This window comes from Perca fluviatilis, chromosome 1 (assembly GCF_010015445.1).
Source record: "Perca fluviatilis chromosome 1, GENO_Pfluv_1.0, whole genome shotgun sequence".
In the NCBI taxonomy this organism is placed as follows: Eukaryota; Metazoa; Chordata; class Actinopteri; order Perciformes; family Percidae; genus Perca; species Perca fluviatilis.
Window position 1 is genome coordinate 23,391,686 of NC_053112.1, and position 15,438 is coordinate 23,407,123.

Sequence of the window (15,438 nt, forward strand, 5' to 3'; positions counted from 1 at the left end):
GCTGGCCTAGTGGTTAGGATGTTTGCATGCTGGATCAATAGTCTGCCTGCTCTCACCCACTAGCATTAATAAGATCATTGATTAGCTGCCTCCCATTGATTGATTACCCCTTTACAGCATTGAATCATTCTATTATTAATCCCCCCTCTGAGGGGATGCTTTTCTGCCTAATGAAATTTCTTGTGTGCGATACCATGTTGGTTAGAGAATCGTTGGAAATGCTCTTTTGGTGGTGTGGTACTTAATTTGTAAATCATGCTTAATGCCTGTAAGTAGTAGGACAAGATTGACGTGCCGTCCTTAGTTCCCAGATTGTGATTAAAAAAATGTATGTACATGCATACCTTTTCAGTACTATGTATATGCAGGTAGTGAGAAGCCAACAGAGAGACACATTCACACAAGCTTGGAGGAAGTGTTTGTGGTTTCTTAGTGTAGTGCAGTTGGAGGAGGAGTAGGCCCAGTGGAGTGTAGGGAGTGATGGATGAAAAGCTGTCCTGGTTTCATTCCAATAAATGAGCGGCGTTCCACTTGGGCTTCCCTTCACAGCCCCAGCCAGTGAAGCCACGATGGAGACGAATGGGCCTCTCACTGCTGGGTTTAGAGGAGAGCAGAGGGGAGAGAGGGAGAAATTAAAGGGTGAGGAAAGAGATGGGGGCAGAATGTGAGAGAGGAGACATGGATAGAGAGAGAAAAAGGCGGGGGTAATGGATAAAGGCAGCTAGATGGTAAGAAGGAAGAAATGTAAGGGGCAAAACAAGACAGCTAGGGACGAGGACACGGGTTGGAAAGGAAAGTGGAAAAGAAAGTTAAGTGAAAAGTGAGGAGAGAGAAGGAAAGAAAGATTGATAAAGGCAAGAAAGTGAGGGTTCTATGTCCCTGTGTCTGTCTGGCCAACTGCACCAGACAATCAGATACAATTGGTCCAGGGGACTTAGGGTGCTGTATTACATGATGTTCCTTAGTCTGTATTACATGATGTTCTGTCTAACCTGATGCATTTTTCTTCTTTCCCCACACCATCCCTCCTTTTTCCTCCACCTTTTGTTTTGTCTTTTTTACTCTTTGTCTCTATTCCTGTTGCTTGATCTTTTCATTTCTTGCATTTCTGCATCTTCTGTCACTCAAATCTTCCTTTTGTTTTTCTCTCTGACTGACTCATCATCTTCACCTACTTCCTGTGTTCTGTTCCTCTGTTCAACTTTGTCTTAACCTCTCTCTTCTCTCTCCCTCTTTTCTCTTTAGACATATCCCTTCAGAGTGGCTCAGTTCCCCAGTATGAGACCTCTCATTGGGGAGCCTCCTTGCCAGTTGACAGCTCCTCCAGTGCCAATAGCTGGGACAAAGTGATTATTGACAAAAGTGACACAGAAGCTTGGCCCTCCATCAGCCGCAGTAGTGACCCCAGCCACCCCGCAGCACCAGAATGCTCCTTGGGCTCAGCTAGCTCTAACGCAGACACCAGTGCTGTCACTACCACCACCAGGAGTAGTTTTCTGAGTATGGCCACAGGTGCCGCAGGCCAGCAGGCCCACTACCCTTCTCTTAAAGCTAACAATAACATGATGACGGGACCTGGGTCAGCCAGCACATGTGGTAATAGAGGCTGGGGCTCAGATGGGAAACAAGATGGTATGAATGGTGGCAGAGTAGGAGCGCCCAATAACTGGGGCTCTCCCAATTTTAACTTGAACCTCAATCCCAATGCCAACCCATCAGCCTGGCCTGTTCTGGGACATGAGGGTGGTGGGGGTTGTGGTATTGGCCCCAACGCTGTGTCAAACTCCCAATCCCTCCCACCAGGTATTAATGGCAATGGAAACATGGGAAATGGAAGCCTGGGAGGTGCAGATAATGGCGGGGGAGGTTGGATTGGCATGATAAGTGCTAACGAAAATGATCAACAGCACCCTTCAGCCAACACAAGTTTGTCCTTCAAAATGGAATCTTCTAACCTTAACACTGACGGACCAAACCACACTAAGCAGCAGCAAGCTCATGAGCCAATGAGCCCTATCCATGGGTTAACTGGCTGGGGAGGCCAGTCACCCACTGAATCATCCCAGCTCAATGGGGACACAACAGGCAGCTCTGTATGGGGTAGTGTAGAAACCAAGGCAGCTGACTCTCCCAAGGACTCAGGCTGGGACTCAACTCCCTCTGCAGGTCTTTCTGCCTGGGGCCGCCAAGGCAGTGGTGGTGGGAGTAGTGGAAGTGGTGGCTGGGGTGACTGGGGGAAATCCTCTGGTGGCGGAGACGCATCTAAAGGCTGGGACTCAGTAGACGCTGGTAGTTCTGGTTCAGGCCAAGAGCAGCAACTTAGCTCATGGGGCCAGCAGCCCAGAACAGCCCCAGCAAGCGACGGTAGTGGGGACAGCAGCGAAAGTAAATCTGGCGACAGAGACAGGTCCTCCAGCACGGATTGTAGCCCTCTGTTCCCCCGGCAGGACCTGGACCCTAGGGTGCTGAGTAACACGGGTTGGGGACAGACCCCCATCCGGCAGCACACTGTATGGGAGATGGAAGAAGCAAATTCTGATGATGGGAAGAGCAAAAGCAGCTCAGACACCATGGGAGGCTCCAACTCTAATGGTGGACCCTCATCCGTCAATGGCGGTATCATCAACCCGAAAATTTGCCCCAGTCAGAGGCCTGGGTCTGGAGAAAAAAGTGACAGTGAAGGATTATCATCCTCAGGCTGGAGAGCCCCTCCACCTCAGCCTATCCAGACTGGATCAGGATGGGGGGACCCCCCACAGTCACTCAGCAAAGCACCAAATGGCACTACCAGTGGCTGGGGTGACCCCTTGCCTTCCAATGGTCCTAGAAATGGAGGCACACCATCCTGGGGTTCTGAGGACAAGTCACCCAGTTGGGATGATGGCCAGAAGAAAAGTCAGTCCACTAGCTGGGGAGATGGCCCCAAAAACTCCCATGGATGGGGCAACAATAATGGGGGCTCCAATGGCTCCAGCACAGGGGAGTGGGGAGAGGCGGAGGTCAAGAAGAACGGATCTTCCAGCAGCATGTGGGAAGGAGAAGGAGGAAATGGAGGAAGTGGTGGATGGAAGGAAAGCCCCAGGGGAGGAAATAGAGGAGGAGGCTGGGATAAGCCTGCTCCTACTGTGAGTAATACCAGCTGGGGGGAGACCCCACGTGCCAATGGCCCAGTACAAGGATCATGGGGCTCTTCCAAGCCCCAGGAAAGCAGCAGCAGCAGCACTGGTAGCGGAGGAGGTGGAAGCATGGGTTCATGGGGTGGTCCTGGTACTGTGAAGCAGAGCACATCAAGCTGGGGCAATGGCAGCAAACAGGACCAGGGCATGGATCCCACCGGCTGGGAAGAGCCCTCCCCTCCCTCCATCCGCAGGAAGATGGAGATTGACGATGGAACGTCCACCTGGGGCGATCCCGGCACCTACAACAAGACTGTCAATATGTGGGATCGCAAAAATCCCAATAATAACACAGGCAACAGTGGCCCACCTCCCAGTAAGAATGGTGGAGGGATTATCCCCAACAATAACAACAACATTCACTCTGTCGGCCCTGGCAACAACAATCACCATCACACTCACCACATGCACCACCATCCCCATCATGGCCAGCCCCCAACTCACCTGCAACACCATGGAAACAACAATGTGTCATCCAATAATGGCCCCCCACATCCAAGCGTGGGGACCCAGGGTAGACCCCCCCTCGCCAACCCAGGTAACACCGTATGGCTGTGCTGTTTTGTTAAAAATTTCAAATTTGTTTATAGAATTAAAAGCTTGTATTGTCATTGTATTAAATACAACAAATGCGAGCTGAGCGATGATCAGTGCAATTTAAGATACAGAAGGAACAAAAAGGCAAAAGTAACTTAATTGGATATTACTTGAAAACAATGCAAAATACAAAAGTTTTTTTAAATGCAATATCTACTAGGGGTGGTACGGTTAATAAAAAAACAGCTGAACCGCTCGCTTCGCTTGTGTCTGTTCGGAGCGTGTGTCGCACGGTTCGTCCGTATGCTGTTAATTTGCACTAACCACTTACTGCGTAGTGCCCACTTTCGACACCTATGTTAAAACTTACTGGAAATGAGAAGCGGGATGAGCGTGACGAACGCAACACATGGCAGCTGATTGGATGAACACGTCACGTGGGTCTTGCTGCTCCCGAATTTCAAAACAGACTCTAATGGCGGCTCGTTCAGAATACGATCTTGTATTTTACAAAAACATTTTAAGCGAGAAATAGGCCATACAGTTGCTGAATCTGTCTGTTTCTTTTGATCGACAAAGTCAGTTTAAAAGATTTTTGTCAAATTTTGAGAGGCGCCAAGCTGACCGCTCCTCAAGTGGAGTGTGGAGTGCTGCTGATGCAGGTCACGTCACATGCAGAAATGTCAGGTGGGAGAGAAAAGGAAGGCTGCCCGGAGTTGGAGGATGCGCCAGCGTCATATATAGTCTGGTGTGTGGGAACATTTTGGATTTCTTGTTACCTGTGATGATAGCGGAAATAAAACAATAGATAGAACTGCCACTGTGTGCATGTATTGTGCAACATGCATTCAATATGCTAATGTTAGCTATATATCATATGCTGAAGTATATTTCTGGAGTGTTAAAGATTAAAAGAAAAAATAACAAGAACTGTACAGAACCAAAAACCGTGACCCTAAAACCATGATACGAACCGAACCGTGGGTTTTGTAAACCGTACCACCCTTAATATCCATGTATTAAGCAGATTTTCAATTAAAAAAACAATTAAAAACCTGATGTTTTAGGGATCCAAAGCAAAATTATTTTTTCCTGAATGGTATTAGGCTTTAGAGTCGGTCTTGATAATCCGCTCAATTAAGTATGGAGAGTGACAAAGCTTAAGTTAGTTTAGTTTTTGCTCATAAACACACACTGACAAAATTACAAACAAAAAAAGGCATTGTTGGCAACAATTGTTATTCCATTTAAAGATTGTTATTAAGCAGGTAGTCTCAGAGGTATGGAGGGCATCTTAATGGTCATGCATACATAATTAACAACTGTACAGTAAGCTTAAGTTACCTCTGCTGCCAGTTCAATTAGGTCTTTGTAAAGACAAAGGCCATGCATATAGACATGGCACAGCTTTAATGTCCAACAGTCTCATCTCCTTTTGATTGTGAATGAGACCATTGCCCCCTGCTGTTTACCAATTGCACTGCAGCTACCAAAAAGCATCTTGACCACCTTAATACACGCTTGTGCTGATCACATTTATACCTCATCAGTAATCACCAGGTTGAGCTGGTCGAGGGCCTGCTGCTGTCATGAGGAGGCAGAAAGGCTTCTATATACAGACAGCATGGCACTATCTCAACTACTGAAAAGCGTGCTGTTAGTCTCTCTTATTAACATGCCACTACAGTGCTGGGGTTTTCAGTTGCTTGGATTATCATAATATAGGTTTTGGTAAAAGAGTGTTAACGCTCTGACTTATGCATGAGTATAATGCAGATTTCAAGGCCTCACTGAAGCAAAGGTGTTTATCACTACTCTACTACTTGGGAGCATCCTTCCATTGTTAAGTACTCAAGGAAGGACTTGGGGGAATGACGTATAACTGCAAGTTAAAAGTAAATATTGCTAGTGGATGAAGATTTTACTCCAGTGAAACATTTTTTTAATTAATCAATTCCTAATTAATCAAACCTCTTTCTTCCAGGTTGGGGAGAGCTTCCAAGTGTTCAACCCAAGTCAGAGCCTGCTTGGGGAGAGCCAGCAGCTCCAATATCAAGTGTGGACAATGGCACCTCGGCCTGGGGCAAGCCCTCAGGGGGAGTAGGAGGATGGGGAGATGGTGGCCATGAGCCCTCTGGACCCTATGGCAGGGCCAACGGACCCACCGGTTCTGCACCCTGCAAGCCAGGTAACACCCACGGATGAATTATATTTACAGTGATGCATTATGTCAAACATGGGAAATCAACATGTACCAAGATGCAGGACTGTGGTACCACCTCTTATTGATTGATCTTGCACACCTTTTGTGCACGGGTTTGCCCAGGGCAAATAAACTGTGTTCGGGCAAGTGGAATGCAGCATCCGCAGAAGACCTCAAACTGTCCCACCGACATCCTAGCCAGCCGTGGTAGATAAGCTGTGCGAATATTCAAACCTTTGTTTATCGCTGCCGGTATAAATAGTTTTGATTCGTGACTTTTATATGTCACGCCCCCAGTGTGTAAAGGCCTTTAGTTTGCTAAAGAGAGAACGTGAATTCAAAAGGTGTACAGTTGTATTTTTCTATTTAAAGGAAAACGCCGACTTTTTGGGACTTTAGCTTATTCACCGTATCCCCCAGAGTTAGAGAAGTCCATACATACCCTTCTCATCTCCGTGCGTGTCCTAACTCTGTCTGACGCACCCACCGCTAGCCTGGAGGTAACCGGCTCCATCTAGCCTACTGCTCCCAATAAGTGACAAAATGACGCCAACGTTTTCCTATTTACATGTTGTGATTTGTATAGTCACATGGTATACAAATAACAAGGTCACATGAGACACCGCCATCTTCTAACCGTATACATACTGGGAACTATATTCTCAGTGGCACCAATTGGTCAGGTTTGAACTCCAGGCGAACTCTCTGCTCCTCACCACGGGGCTTCTCAGGTGCTGCGAGCAAATCACTCCGCCCAAATAGCAGACAGAGTTACGACACGCACAGAGATGAGAAGGGTATGTATGGACTTATCTAACTCTGATAATATACGGTGAATAAGGGAAAGTCCCAATAAGTCGGCGTGTTCCTTTTAATAAAAATAATTTAAGGACAATTGGTGTAAGAATTCCTTTCTTGATATTTTGTGAGTTTCTATCAGCAATCAGTGGTTGTTGAGGGTGGCTGGTTGGAAAATGTACTAGGTACAGCAACCTCACAAGTTGATAATTGTCATTTAATTTTATTAGTCATGAAAGGGTTTAAAAAAAAAAAGACAGTCCCTCATTTGCCACATAATATTAGTGCATGCATAGAATTGTATTTTTTTTGTGTCCTATCATTCACACCCATGTTGATGATCTTATTTCAGCACATCCTCCTTGTAGGCTACATTAACGACGTCGTTCAGGTACAACATTCTACAGGCTCACGATAAGGAGGAATTGAGGAAGCCCCTTGTTCCTCCAATAATTGAAGAAATAAGTTAGAATCGTTCCAGCTATTTAATTGCTACCTGTTAATTGTATGTTTTGTCCGTTAATAAATTATTATAATTATATACTGTATCTAAATCTCTGTTAATTTTATTTATTTTCTAATAAGCCTTTACATTTTCCAATTCGGACAATTAAGTGTAGCTATCGGGCAAGTAAAACATGTCTGTCTTGTGGCTGCTATATTACCATAGCAAACTGACACAGAACAGATTATATATATTACATAGTTTCCGGTGTGCTGGGGTACAAAACAAGTCCACACAATCTAGATAATACCACACATTGCCACCTTGACAGTTATGGCATTTGAGATTTGGGTTGTGTGCAGCAATGCCACACCTTTTTTGTAAAAGACTGATTGATGGTATCACCCAGAATGTGTGCACTACCACACTTCAGTTAAGTGAACAAAAACAGGAAATTTCTTCAAAATTGTATCATTTGTGCCAAATGAAGGTTTTTGTTAGTGCTACTGGAGTTTTGTTGTTATTAAAGCAATTCCATGCTTCAGTAGGTCTTGGTTATTTGTGGTGTTGGATTGAAATGGTAGAGGGAGGTGTAGGGTAAAAATGCAGCATGTCAAATGGCAACAGTGGCACCAAGTGGTCAGGTTAAAAATCGTCTGCTCTCCTCTGAAATGGCTTGAGTATTCTCAATGTGCATGTAAGATGTGTCACAAATACTAAAACACTAGCAGATTAAATTATTAATGTTGTTACTATGTTATTTTATCGCTTTCTCAGGCCCCAAACCTATGCAAGATGGCTGGGGAAATGGAGGAGAGGAGATGGGCATGTCTACTGGTCAATGGGACACTGAGGATGGGGACATGTGGAACAGCCCCACCTCCCAGGAGAGCAGCTCTTCTTGCAACTCCTGGGGCAATGGACCCAAGAAGGGCCCAAGCAAGGTCAGAGAACACACCTAAGCCGTCATAAGTACACTGTCAGATGTTAAAGCTGCAGTAGGTAGTTTATTTTTGTTGCATTTGGCAAAAGAATCATAATAACCTGAAAGGTTGTTATGATTCTTTTGCCAAAAGCATGTTGAAAGCATGTTGTAATTCAAGTGGTCTGAGCAAATATTAGACTTCTGCATCTCTTCCTTGGCTCTGTTTTCAGGCTTCAGAAAATCTAGTCAACAAGGGAGACTTTGGCCAATCACAGGTCATTTCAGAGAGAGAGAGAGCGTTCTTATTGGCTGCTCTGCAAATGCAGATGCGCATGCACATCCCTTTTTGGTTAAAGTTGTGTTTACCGTAGCTAAAGGCTCAGTGCTGCAGCTTATTCAATACTAAACTATTAGACAAGAGACTTTATTATCATCCATCTATATAAACTACAAAGAGGAATGAAACTGTAAAAATGTATTCCAGTTTATTGTCCAGGGACCGGACATTTGCTGTAAAAACAGTCAGGAGAGCTGGTCTGCTGGGGTTAGCCCTTAGCCTAGCACGGTTAACGCCGGCTCGTTTGTGGTGTTGACGTTTCCTGTCACACAGCCTCCATGTCTCCTCGTTCAGATGGCAGACAAAAAAGACACACCAGAGGAAACGCAGCAGTTGATCCGGTACTTCACTGCTGCGGCTAATTCAAGTTCATGTTTATGTAGCTAAGACCTTGAATCACAGTATGCCATCTCAAAGGACAAAGAAAATGGATGGATGAAGTGAATGATTAGTACTCATAATTGTTACTGTATGAAGCATCCGCATGCTTGCCTGATGGGAGGGGCTGGACAAGGGGGGGGGATAGAGCTGCAGGAGGTCTCACTCTACTTCAAATTGTAGCGTTTTGAGAAAAAAAAAGAATTCTGCCTCCCGCAGCTTAAATGGTGGGAATTAATGTCATTTAAATGATAATTCAATATTTTCATACTTTGCTTGTGTGTTGTCAGGGGAAGATGGGTAAGCCAGATGATGCTTGGATCATTAACCGTCTGATCAAACAGCTCACTGACATGGGCTTTCCGGTAAGTTCTCACACTGACACACAGCACTGACACGCTTTCTTTTAGGCAGATCTTTATTTCAAGATTTTACCCAACTAGGCCAAAAAATGTGCCACCTTTTAACATTCTTATTTAAATACAGGATCATCTGCTGTACAGTGTAGAAGCACATAAGGACAGACAATCAATTAAGGGGGGGAAATAAACCCTCCCAATGATAAATACAGCCATGCAGCCTAAACTTGTGTTATCAGACCTTTTTCTCCAACTTAACCATGGTCAGTGACAGGCTTATGTTATCCATGTGTTACAGAGAGACCCTGCTGAGGAGGCTTTGAAGAGCAACAACATGAACCTTGACCAGGCCATGAGTAAGTTTACAACATGTGTCCTTGTGTGTGTATTGCAAATGCTAATATGCGATTTTCTCAATGCCACAAAACAAATTTTAAAATGCAACTGTCCTACTTTTGCGGAAATTTTTTTGCCTCATTTCCACTAAAATTTAACAGGGAGTAATACCAAGCCACACCTTTCTGTGTTAGTGTAGTATTTAATCTCAGTGAATGTTGGATTTGGCTTACTGTCAAATACCAGCATACTTAAAGTGTATATAGATATATAGACATTAATAGAAGAAAAAAAACTTGTAATGTAATAAATCTACCTTCCTCCCCTTCTGCTCCCAGGCGCCCTGTTGGAGAAGAAGACGGACCTGGACAAGCGGGGCATGGGCATGTCTGATTACAGCAACGGCATGAACAAGCCCATGGTGTGTCGGCCCTCTGGACTCTCCAAAGACCCCTCCGAACGCACCTCCTTTCTTGATAAGGTCAGACATTAAGCAACTGACCAGTCATCAGGCTTTTACCAAACCTATGTTAGAAATGAGTGTAGTAAAGAAAACAAAAACATTGATAGTTTTGCTTTTATTTGGACTTTGATCTGTACGTTGTTTTTGAAAAAAAATTTTACCTTTTGGGCCATTTGCCTTTTTTATTTTTTTTTTACATTGTAACTGTTTTGACTTGATACATAGAAAGGTTAAAGGGTCATTATGACATTCATTATCTGATCATTCTTATTGTCGGTACTAATCTTCACTCACTTAATCATTCATGTTTGTAATGATTAATCCTTTTTTTTCTTATCTGTTTATCCCCGGTCAACCATTTATTTTGCTCTGGTACAGGATGGTGTTCTGTCAGATGATGCCCCCCCCTCACCGTTTCTGCCTTCCCCCAACCTGAAGCTCCCCCTGGCCAACAGTAGCCTTTCTGGGCAGGGTCTGGGACAGGGCAACCCGGGGCTGGCCATGCAAAACTTGAACAACAGACAGGTAACACATTGAGCATAGACAGTTATACTACACACTGTTGCAGAACTGAAGTGAAATTGGAAAAATAACTGAAACACTTGACAGTATTACACAATCCAAATAAAAGACCTGCAGTAAAAACTACCTTTGTGAAATGTGCATATGACATTGTTGAGATTGTGGTTTGTGTGGATTAATAATAATAATACAGTATTAGGGTTGGGTATCATTTGGTTTTTTTCTGATACTGCCTGAACCAAAATATATATAATATATTTATAATGTATATAATATAAAAAAAAAAAGCACACAACGACAGTTGGCGACATTAAAGAACGGCTTGTTTATTGCTAAGGCCATATGGTCAAAATGAAATTATTGATTAATAATGTAATAATAACTTACAATGACTTATTTCACCAGTAAATTGCTGGTAAATGACAAAAACAAGCACCAGATGGGAAAAGGGTATTTTACAATAACTTTGAATGCACCATAAGGCTGGCGAGTTTCAAGTGAACGCGCCGTCTGTGTTGTTTTTCCGACAACAGCAGCTGCGGACTGTTACGTCCCGGTGTTGGAATCCTCTACAGGGAAATACCGTCACACTTTACACTGCTTAACGTAAACTGTCAGCATTTTAAACATTGTGTTTAATCCAGCTACTAGCTAACTGTAACGTAGCGTCCCGTGCAGCGATGCTTCTGAAAAAAAAAGTCAGGCACAGACATTTTCGTTCTTATTCAGTCTCGTTACTACCGTTTACGTTCGTAATCGGTGCCCTACTGGCACCGTGTTTCGGTACCCAACCTTATACAGTATATAGAACAGCAATATTTTGTGAGGTGGTAATTTACCCTCTCTTTATAGTAAAAAAAAAAAAGTCATTGTTTCAAATTAGATCGCATATAGGCTCAAATTGCTCCGATTTGCACCAGCAACATTGATACAATTTAAGACCAAAAATGTAAGCATTTCATGACTGATTGCATTTGCATCTGCTTTATTAACAAGATAAAGAGACTTGAAATTGACTTGACTAACACCAGAATATGCTGACAGATTGTGCTACCAAACCTTATTCAGTGCAAAACAATTTGATACAATTAGAAGGTAAAGGCCAGTAACAGGCTGTGTTTATCACACTGCAAATACATAACCATCATTTTAAGATTTAAGTGTATATGATGCAGTAATGGCAACAACTGCTACATTTAATTTGTTTTACACACACCTCTCTACCCACATGCTCTCCCAAATCTCCACTTTCTATTGCTCACTTATGCATGTATGACCTTGCCTGAAGTACCCATTGACATCAGGTAGTAATGCTCTATCAGATATCACCCCTAGAGGCAGTCATGGCCCAGAAAAACTACAGTATGCCATTGAAGCCCAAACAAAGGCACTCTAAGCTGGCCTTTTTCTGCACTGAATAGAAAGACCTCGCTCACAGTATGGAAACGGAAATGTGGATGAAGCTGCCTTTAACAGGCTAATTGATCTGGGCAATTTGGTAAATGGCAAAATAGATAAATAACTAGCTGATCTGGAATGGTCAAGAATACACACATTTCTTCCCACTTCAGTGGCTCAGCTCTTCAGTTGAGAAACGGCTTCATTCATTTGACTAAACGTGGAGGTTTTGAAGATGTTTCACCTTTATGACTCCTGCTTGTAGATACCCAGTGGAATGTTTGGCAGTAGTGGAGCAGCACAAACCCGGGCCATGCAGCAGCCTCCTCAGCCACCAGTGCCACCTCTCAGCTCCTCCCAGCCTAGTCTACGTGCTCAAGTGCCTCAGTTTCTTTCCCCTCAGGTAGATACACACACACACACACACACACACACACATTTCATGTGTAACATGGAGCTATATTGGTTCGTAACACACAAGAACAAGTAAAACTTGGCCGGCAGATTGTACTGGTTGTCCCATAACCATGGAACAGGATTTGTTGTATGCACTCTCTGACTGATATGCTTGACAAGAAGCCAAAACTGGTAGTATAATTTCTGCCTATCAAAATCAAAAAGTAAATCAGCAGAAATATATTGTGAAGACTGGCAAAAAACATCACAATGTATTTTCTGGGGACCATACTATGCCTGTTATAACCAATTGGCTTTACAAGATTCCTCTCTTTTCCTCCTTACATGCATGTGTTAGTGACTAGTTTTACCTTGCCAGAAGCAAGAAGTTGTTGTGATTTGCAGTGACTACACTACACACTACACTGTTCCATTATTAATGTGACTATTACTGCCACTGTTCATCGCATCCCCAACCGGCACCGTCAGACACCGCCTACCAAGAGCCTGGGTCTGTCTGAGGTTTCTTCCCAAGAGGGAGTTTTTCCTCGCCACTGTCGCACTGCTTGCTCTTGAGGGAATTACTGTAATTGTTGGGGCTTTGTAAATTATAGAGTGTGGTCTAGACCTACTCTATCTGTAAAGTGTCTCGAGATAACTCGTGTTATCTTGTCATCTCTCCTTTATCCCCCCCCAGGTCCAAGCACAGCTCTTGCAGTTTGCAGCAAAAAATATTGGTCTGAACCCTGCACTTTTAACCTCACCAATAAACCCTCAACAAATGACCCTCTTGTACCAACTTCAGCAACTGCAAATGGTGAGTCAGAGTCCGTCTTTCCATCTGTATTAGCAGTATATTGTGTATTTAGAGGTTTGAAGCAGAGAATGTGTGTTGTGGACTTTAATCTAAATGAAAAGGAGATGAAAAGTAAAGCTAAAATTAGTTAAAATAAAGAGAGATTCATCAGATGGAAACAGTTGACCCCTCTCTCTTACTCTGTTGTATTTTTCCCTCCAGTATTGTATCTTTTAATCATTGTATTGTACTTTTGGTTCCCTTTATTCAGGCATACCAGCGTTTACAAATCCAGCAGCAGATGATGCAGGCGCAACGCAATGTTTCCGGCCCCATTAGACAGCAAGAACAGCAAGTGAGTCAACAAATGCATCATTAAACCCACAAAAAGTATGATCATAAACGTAATTCATTTTGTTTGTGTGTGTGACCCCACTTGACCCTGAGTCAACTTTACTTTTTCTCAAAATATTTTGATTCTCACATGATACCATAACAACAACAGAGGAAGAAGCATCATGAATTGTTACTGCGGTTGCTCAAACTTTAAAGGGGCGCTATGCAGTTTTGGCCATTTCTTCACTGTTTTCTTCAGAATAGATATTTGGCAGCTCCTATGTTTACTTGCGTCTGACTCTTCGTTCGGTCAGTCTGCAGTTTCCTCTTTCTCTGTTCCTCCGACAATGCTTTCCTAGCTTTCTGCTTCTTTTTTGCCGACTCAGCCACGACGATAGCGTAAAAAACTCCATCGCTACCTTGTTAGCCGGTTCCTTAGTGGACGTATGTGTGCATTGCCGTGAAGCAATTCGTTGCATCGCGAGACCTGATTTCACGCGATACTTCCTGACGCTGCCGACTCGCCGGCCCAAAGTTGCAAGGGTGGTTTTTCCGCTCACAGGCGCTAGGGGGGAAGTGAGACAACCACCATTCAACTCGAAAAAAGTCATATAACCATTCCAATGACTCTAAAGCTGATCAGTTAAGGTAAATTAAGCTAAAAAAAACTGCATAGTTCCTCTTTAACCCTTGTGTGGTCCTTCGGGTCCCAGTGAGAATTGCTCTCTAAACCCTGTTTCTTGTAAAGTAAGTAAGTAAAGTTTATTTCTAGAACACATTTAAACACAAGCTGACCAAAATGCTGTACAAACAAGAACTAAGGTGCTGTATTAACCCTTGTTTAGAGAGCAATTCTCAACAAAGTAAACGGAAGTACATAATCCTTGTGTTGTCCTTCGGGTCACTGGGACCCGAAGGACAACACAAGGGTTAAGATATCAGCATGAGAACAGGTTACCTCTCGTTGAACATGAGCCAACCACTCTTTCTGCTTTTGTGAAAAGGAGGAAGAGTTTGTTCTCCTTTTTCAATGTTTTGGTTCGTTTGTTAGACAGATATCAGCGGCCCCCTGCAAGTTAGGGCCTGTTGAAAGAGGGGATGCTATTCTGAACAATTTCCTCTTTCTCCCACCATTTTTTTTCACTTTCCATACCACCTTCTTTCATTTGATCCAACACCTTTTAATCCTCTCATTTTCTCATCCTTTACCTTCTAACCTCCACTGTTTCCTCCTCCCTCTTTCTAACTCTATCTTGTCCTTATTTTTCCGTCCATCTTATTTTTACCGCCCTATAATTTTATTAATCTTCTTGGTTTCCTCCCCCACCATTGCCCAAATTGCTTTTTATAATGCATTATTTTGACACTGCATCTCTTCTCTCCCAGGTTGCACGTACAATCACCAACATGCAGCAGCAGATCCAGCAGCACCAGCGTCAGCTGTACCAAGCGCTGCTGATGAAGCAGCAGCAACTTCCCTCCCATTCCTCTTCCTCCTCCGCTGGTCTGCATCCCTCCGGTGGCCCCGCCGGAGTCCATGGTTCCGGAAAATCAAACTTGGACCCCTACACAGGCCCACACCAGGCTCCGGGCCTAGCCGACACACTGCACACCAAAGAGCCGCCGTCTTCGTCCAACGCCTACAGCACCTACCCTCTCTGTGAGTCTGGGGTTGGGACAACACAAAGTTGAAAAGAGTCACTTTTGCTGAAACAATTTGAATCTGACTAAATGTAGCTTGCTTGTTGACAGTAGCTACCATACGTTGTGGCCACCCACAATTCATTCAGTGAAAACACAACTAAACTAAAATCACAATCTGTCCATAGCCATTCTTCTAAGAGAAATACATGCAGATTCACATTTAGGGTCTTCCACCTTGACATCTGACGTTTTGTTTTGAGCGGTTTTGATAGATATTTAAATAAAAATCTTTCACCACTGAATTGCATATTATGAAAACATTTAAAGTATTCTTTTGTGTGTGTGTGTGTGTGTGTGTGTGTGTGTGTGTGTGTGTGTGTGTGTGTGTG

At 43.7% G+C, this 15,438-nt stretch overlaps 1 protein-coding gene across 3 annotated transcripts in view; it reads left to right on the top strand.

Annotated features, from left to right (window-relative positions):
- Positions 1-15,438, top strand: part of tnrc6c2 (trinucleotide repeat containing adaptor 6C2) — a 61,427-nt gene that overhangs the window by 34,825 nt on the left and 11,164 nt on the right. For all 3 annotated transcript variants that reach the window (XM_039778501.1, XM_039778578.1, XM_039778657.1), the window contains 11 exons: positions 1,246-3,714; positions 5,698-5,901; positions 7,937-8,103; positions 9,090-9,164; positions 9,457-9,514; positions 9,833-9,975; positions 10,336-10,482; positions 12,143-12,280; positions 12,971-13,090; positions 13,341-13,424; positions 14,792-15,065. In XM_039778501.1, coding sequence (XP_039634435.1) covers positions 1,246-3,714; positions 5,698-5,901; positions 7,937-8,103; positions 9,090-9,164; positions 9,457-9,514; positions 9,833-9,975; positions 10,336-10,482; positions 12,143-12,280; positions 12,971-13,090; positions 13,341-13,424; positions 14,792-15,065 — 3,879 coding nt within the window. The remainder of the gene's footprint in view (positions 1-1,245; positions 3,715-5,697; positions 5,902-7,936; positions 8,104-9,089; positions 9,165-9,456; positions 9,515-9,832; positions 9,976-10,335; positions 10,483-12,142; positions 12,281-12,970; positions 13,091-13,340; positions 13,425-14,791; positions 15,066-15,438) is intronic.